At 37.9% G+C, this 7411-nt stretch overlaps 1 protein-coding gene across 1 annotated transcript; it reads right to left on the bottom strand.

Annotated features, from left to right (window-relative positions):
- Positions 1–4050: 4050 nt before the first annotated feature.
- LOC307186705 (protein CEBPZOS-like) lies at positions 4051–4738 on the bottom strand. Its single transcript, XM_079922134.1, has one exon. The coding sequence runs from the start codon at positions 4693–4695 to the stop codon at positions 4324–4326; it is 372 nt and encodes a 123-aa protein (XP_079778260.1). The 5' UTR covers positions 4696–4738; the 3' UTR covers positions 4051–4323.
- Between the last annotated feature and the right edge of the window lie 2673 nt (positions 4739–7411).

Genomic DNA, 7411 nt, shown 5'->3' with positions numbered 1-7411 from the left:
TTTAATGAAGAGACTATCTCTTCCCTAGTGAGTATTCTTCACTACCTGGTCAAATATAGGTTGGCTGTAAATGCATTGGTTTATTTCTGGGCTCTCAATTATGTTCCATTGGTCTGTGTGTCTGTTTTTTGTTTGTTTATGCTAGGTACTAAAAAATCTTTATTTAGTATTCAGAGCAAGTCCATAGGTGATTTTGCTTTCCTCATACTACAGATTAGGAAACTATGTGTCTGTTTTTATGCTGGTACCATACTGTTTTGATTACTATAGCTTTGTAATATACTTTGAAATAAGGAAGTGTACTGCCTTCAGCTTTGTTCTTCTCTCTGAAGATTGCTTTGGCTATTCTTTTGTGGTTCCATACAAATTTTAGGATTTTTTTTTTTCTATTTCTGTAAAAAAAAAAATGCCATTGGAATTTTGATAGGGATTGCATCGAATCTATAGATGGCTTTGGGCAGAATAGACATTTAACAGTATTAATTCTTCTGATCCATGAACATGGAGTATCTTTCCATTTATTTGTGTCTTCTTCAATTCCTTTAATCAATGCCTTAGCGTTTTCAGTGTACAGATCTTTCAAGTTGGTTAAATTTATTCCTAAGTAGTTTATTATTTTTGATGCTATTGTAAATGGGATTGTTTTCTTTCTTTATTTTTTTCAGGTAGTTCATTGTTAGTATGTAGTCTAGTTAAAGGTTTGTCAATTTTGTTAATCTTTTCGAAGAATCAGCTGTTAGTTTTGTTCATCTTTTCCATTGCTTTCCTATTCTCTATTTCTGCTCTAATGTTTATTATTTCCTTCTGCTAAATTTAGGCTTAGTTTGTTCTCTTCCTTTTCTAGTTCCATGAGGTGTACTGTTCAGTTGTTCATTTGAGATCTTTCTTTTGTTCTTAAGGTAGGCATTAATAGCTATAAACGTTCCTCTTAGAACTGCTTTTGTTGCATCCCATAAGTTTTGATACATTGTGTTTCTATTTTGTCTCATGATTTTTTTAAATTTCTCATTTGATTTCTTCTTTAATCCATTGGTTGTTCAGGAATGTGTTGTTTAATTTCCATGTATTTGTGAATTTTTCAGATTTCCTTGTGTTATTGATTTCTAGTTTCATACCATTATGGTTGGAAAAGAAACTTGATATAATTTCTATCTTGAATTTGTTGATACTTGTTTTGTGGCTTATATTATGTTAATATGATCTTATCCTAGAAAATGTTCCATGTGCACTTGGGAAGAATGTGTATTCTGCTGTTGTATGGAAAGTTCTGTATCTGTATATATTTCCTCTACAGTGTTGTTCAAACCTGCTGTTTCTTTATTGATTCTCTGTCAGGATTATCCACTGCTGAGAGTTAGGTATTAAAGTCCCCAACTATTACTGTATTGCTGTTTATTTCTATTTTAGTTCAGTTAGCATTTGCTTTATACATTTAGGTGCTCTGATGTTGGGTGCATAAATATTTAATATCGCTGTATCTCCTTGATGAATTGACCCTTTTATCTTTATATAATAACCATCTTTGTCTCTTTTGACCATTTTTAGCTTACAGCCTATTTTATCTAAAGTCTGTCCCTGCTTTTTTTTGGTTACCATTTGTTTAGAATATCTTTTTCTGTCTCTTCACTCTTAGCCTATGTGTGTCCTTAAAGCTAAAGTGAAACTCTTGTGGCTCACGGGATCTCAGTTCCCCTACCAGGGATTGAACCTGGGCCACAGCAGTGAAAGCCTGGAATTCTAACCACTAGGCCACAAGGGAACTCCCATTCCATGTCTTTTGATTGGAGAATTTAATCCACTTATGTTGAAAGTAATTACTGATAGGTAAGAACTTACTATTTCCATTTTGTTAATTGTTTTCCAACTCTTTTGTAGATCCTTTGTTCCTTGAGCCCTCTCTTGCTGTCTTACATTGTGATTTGATAAATATTTATGGCAGTAGGCTTTGACTCCTTTATCATAATCTTCTGTGTATCTACTACAGGTCTTTCCTTTCTGGTTACCATGAGGCTTATACAAAATATCATATAGTTATACCATCCTATTTTAAGTGATAACAATTATCTATAGGATGCATATTATGTGCCTGTGTTTATGCTACTCACTGGGAAATACAAAGTAGAATAAAAGAAAGCCCTTACCCATGAGAACCTGATAGTCTTCTGGGTTAAACAAATGTTACCTAAGCTGGGGAGTGCAGGGTAGGCAGGGCTTCTTGGAAGATAAGTAGGAATCAGCCATGTGACAAAGAAGGAGAAGTTTGTTGGCCAGAGGGAATGCATGTACAAAGGAGATGAGAAACAACACGTTTGGTATTTCTGGAATAAAGCGTTAAATTTGAAGTTGAATGTGTTTTTAGACTAGAAAAATGGACAGGGACCAGATCTGGGAGGGTTTTGTTTGTCTTGATAAGAAGCTTAGACTTTATCCTGCAGCCAGTAGGAAGCCATTGATAAGTGGTAGCATAAACATCAGATTTGCATTTTAATGGTGACTTCTAGCAACAACTGTATGGAATAAGGGTTGCTTCCCAGGAGGTAGAGAAAAGAGTTAGAAGCTGTATTATTCTAGGTGGCAGATGATAAAGACTTTGAAACAGGACAGTAGTGTTAAGGACAGAGGAACTGGACAAATTCAAGAAGTATTCAGGAGGTAAATTTGTCAGAACCTGGTGATAATAGGATGTTTGGAGATGAAGAAGAGGAAATATTATAATATAATATAGAATGAGTTTCTAGTGTCTGATTAAATGGTAGATTAACTGGCATAGGGAATGCAGGAGGGGGAGCAAGTGTGGTGGCAAAGGAGGATGAATTAGGTTTTGATATTGCTGAATTTGACAATACAGATGGAGTTTGGTAGGCAGATCTAATGCTTTGTAGAAGGATTTGGTCTGGAGATACACTTACATGCTCAGGACTCAGTGTCATGGCTTATATGCCTAGAGTGGGAGATGCTATCTCAGATTTATTCGTTTGAGGATTTTCTGCCATTAACACTCTCAGGAACTTGCTGCAACTGATAGAAATCTAATTTAAACAACTTTAGGCACTAGAATGTTGGCTCACAGCTAGCGGAAAAGGGGGATCCAACTTATGGCCGCCTCAGAGAGAGAGCTCAGCAATATTTAGAACCCGGAAATTAGATACACAAGACTTAACTAATTTAGCAGACCACAGAAAGCTGAATTCTGTCAATGTTCACCCACCAGAGATCATCAGGAACACACCTGGAGTTAAAGTTATGTTTGTTTAGTTTTCTGCAGCAAGGGAGAACACACCCCAGAGGAATCTTGGAGGCATCTCAGGAAGGGAGGATTGGGAAGGAATTCTTATAGGGTAGGTTTTTTGCTGCATGATTCTGAAGAGGGATTAGGGAAGAGAGGTGCCATCTTTGGATGGGATATGGTTGAGAAATGGGGGCCTTTCAGCAATTGGATATCTCAGAAATCTTTTTTCAGGAAACTGAAAGAAAAAAGCCAGACCAGGGATGTCATTGGTAACAATGCAGCAATCACTTAGAAGAAAAGATTGTTAGTCATTTTTGCAGCTGTGGTACCGCATTGTATAGAAATGCTGTTTATGTGACCTTCTTCATGTCCCTTGGAAACATAGTTTATGTTCTGGAGGAATATCACTGTCTGATTGCCAGCAGGCCTGTTTTTCATTTTCTCAAATCTAACTGCCTATAACAGGGTAATTCCAAGGAGCAAGCCAATTTTCACAGCAGTATCCTGGAAAGGCTCAAAATATACACAACAGGTATGGGTATGAGTGGGACTGAAAATATGAGAAAGTCTATATGAACATGAAAGTCTACATAAGAAAGCAGTTAAGGCCTTGTTATGAACTGAACATTTGTGTCCCCCCAAAATTCATATGTTAAAATCCAAGCCCCCAATATGATATTATGAGGAGGTGGGGGCTTGGGGAAGTGATTCGGTCATGAGGGTGGAGCCTTCATGTTTGGGGTTAGTGCCCAAAGGGAGCTCCCTTGTCTCTTCCAACATGTGAGGACACAGTGTGAGAAGACATAATCTATGAACCAGGACGTAGGCTCTCACCAGACACCAAATCTGCTGGCATCTTTTTTTTTTTTTTAAGGAGAACCACTTTATTTTGAGTAGTAAACAAAACTTCATTTATAACATAATAAACAAACCTTCCATCAGTTTTTTAACAGTTAGTCCAAAGAACAAAACCTCTGACTTAGTTTGAATTTACATTTAACCTTAAATATTCTAAAATGCATCCATGTCAACTTTGGTATTTTAATTTTGCCTGATGCTGTGAAATAGGGCAAACCTTGATCATGGTCAAATTCCTAATTTTTGCTGTTCAGCCACTTTTCTTGATCTTGCTCTCTGATTCCGTACATTCCAGAGTGTTCAATGGATTTGTAATAAACTTCCAAGATGAAGGGGAATTTCTTCCTCATTGTTTGCCTGAAATCTTGGCTTGTGTTTATCTTTTTAAACGAAATATATGCTCCAAAAATGTCCACAAGTTCAGCTGCTAAACCTTCTTTAAAGATCTTCTTTGCCAGCGGATCCATAGTGCCTCCATCCTGAGGTGTGTACTTGCAAGGGTCTGCTGGCATCTTGATCTTAGACTTCCCTGCCTCCAGAAATGTGAGAAATAGAGACTTCCCTGGTGGCGCAGTGGTTAAGAATATGCCTGCCAGTGCAAGGGACATGGGATCAAGCCCTGGTCTGGGATAGATCCCACATGCCGTGGAGCAACTAAGCCTGTGCGCCACAACTACTGAGCCTGAGCTCTAGAGCCCATGAGCCACAACTACTGAGCCCACGTGCCACAACTACTGAAGCCCACACACCTAGAGCCTGTGCTCCTCAACAAAGACAAGCCACTCCAATGAGAAGCCTGCGCACCGCAACAAGGAGTAGCCCCCACTCGCCACAACTAGAGAAAGCCTGTGTGCATCAACGAGGACCCAACGCAGCCAAAAATAAATAAATTAATTAATTAAAAAAAAAAGAAATGTGAGAAATAAATGTTTGTTATTTAAAGTTCAGTTTAGGGTATCTTTGTTATAGCAGCCTGAGTGGAACAAGGCAAACCTCTAGGATTGAAAGTTTACTCTTTAGAGAGGTTGACTCAGAGACTGGATTTGGAAATATGAGAAACAGCAAAGGGAAGGGAGGTCCAACTGAACTGAGAGTGGGAGCTGAGGGAAAGTTTGCAGAGTTAATGGTTAGACTCTAGCCTCTTCCCCTCACACAGCTCTCAGAAGACTGATTTTCAGGCTTAGAAATGGGATGGTTCTTCTCTTGTGAAACCAGTTAATCCAAGGAAAAAAACTTACAGATATTGGCAGTAGGGAAGGTGGGCACCCAGGGAAACACCTGTGTCCCAGCCTAATCACAAGCCCACGCTTCGCTTCCAACTATCTTTTTCATGCCTTACGCTTAAATATGGACAGTACCCAAGGACTATGAGGGATTTGGGAAAAGCATTTAACATGAAAGAGAAAATAAAACAAACATTAAAAAAATTTACAAGAAAAGAGATAATCCAAAGAGCAAAAGATGATATTGAATCTATGAAATGAGAAAAAAATGCTCTAAAAATAAATATTCAGCAGTCAAGGAAGAGTTTTTAGAAATTAAAAAGGTATTAGTTAAACTAAAAATTAAATTTTTTATTTAAGTATAGTTGATTTACAATATTACTTTTAGGAGTACAACATAGTGATTCAATATTTTTATAAGACTTGTTTTTTTCTTTTTTTGGCTGCGCCGTGCGGCATGTAGGATCTTAGTTCCCCAACCAGGGATTGAACCTGTGCCCCCTGCATTGGAGTCTTAACCACTGGACTGCCAGGGAAGTCCCCAATATTTTTATAGATTATGCTCCATTTAAAGTTATTATAAAATAATGACTATATTTCCCTGTGCTGTACAAAAAAATAAATTAATAGAAGCTTTGGGAGATAAAGTTGAAGACATCGTCAGAGTAGAAAAAAAGAACTGAATAAGAAGAGAAAACATAGAATCATTTGAGCAGGTCCAATATTCAAATAAAGGAGGTCCAAAAAGAACAGAAAAGAGAGGAAATAATCAAGGGAAAAAAAATAAAGATTTCTCAGAAGAGAAGTTCATGAGTCTCCAGATTGAAAGGGTTCATTGAGTGCCTAGTGAAATGAACGAAACGAACAAACAAAAAGCATTGTGAAGTTTTAGAATATTATCGTTAAAGAGAAGACTCTAAAACTCTAGGGTTGGGGAGGGGTAACAGATCACATTCAAAGGAGAGGAAAGCTGGAAATTTTGAAAGCAACGCCTTCAGAATTCCAAGGAAAACTGAAATCCAATCTAGAATTCTATAGCTACTGTACTACCAATCAAATGTCAGGGTAGAAGACAAGAAAGACTTCAGAATCCTTATGCCAATGTGCTCTTCTTCAGAAAGCTCTGGAGAATGTACTCCACTAAAATAAGGGAGTGAATCAGGGAAGGAATTTAGGGGCCTCAGTAAATAGGGAACACAATATAAGAGAAAGGTGTGAATTCCCAGGATGATGGGAAAAATAATTCCCAGAACACAGTATTGTAGTAGGCCTAGAATAAAAATAACCCAGATTAGAGCAGGAAAGTGGAGGATCCCAGACATGTCTACATTTAAAAATTAAGTAAGTAGGGACTTCCCTGGTGGCTCAGTGGTTAAGCATCCGCCTGCCAGTGCAGGGGACACGGGTTCAGTCCCTGATCCGGGAAGATCCCACATGCCACGGAGTAACTAAGCCTGCAAGCCACAACTACTGAGCCCACGTGCCACAACTCCTGAAGCCCGCATGCCTAGAGCCCATGTTCCTCAACAAGAGAAGCCACCGCAATGAGAAGCCCACACACCGCAGCGAAGATTAGCCCCCGCTCGCCGCAACTAGAGAAAGCCTGTGCACAGCAACGAAGACCCAGCACAGCCAAAAATCCATTTAAAATAAATAAATTAATTAATTAAAAAAATTAAGTAAGTAAATAGTTAATCCAGTAGAGTACCTGCTATTTTTTTTAAAGCAGTTACAGTATAGAACTTGAAAGGAATTAGAAAATTAAGCCAAAGAAAGTACTTATTAACTCCAGGGAAAATTAAAAGTGCATTGAGAAACGAAATGGCTCAGGTGAGAGTAATAGTTATTTACAAAGTTCTATACAAATACTAAATACTTGTTTAACCAAAAAAACCCAAAACAACAAAAACTGTGTAGGGAGGGAGTGTGTGTGTGTGTGTGTGTGTGTGTGTGTGTGTGTGTGTGTGGTGGAGGGAAGTTGTTCCCTGGAAATAGATGGAGGTACAAGATATCTAAACACTTTTGATCAAGAGTAGAATGCCAATAAAAGATAACTGAATTTGAAAAATGAAGTTTCCCTATAATCATACTGTTTAGAAAT

The sequence above is a fragment of the Stenella coeruleoalba genome, assembly GCF_951394435.1.
Source record: "Stenella coeruleoalba genome assembly, chromosome: 5".
Classification (NCBI taxonomy): Eukaryota; Metazoa; Chordata; class Mammalia; order Artiodactyla; family Delphinidae; genus Stenella; species Stenella coeruleoalba.
This window is presented reverse-complemented; position numbering and strand designations above follow the sequence as displayed.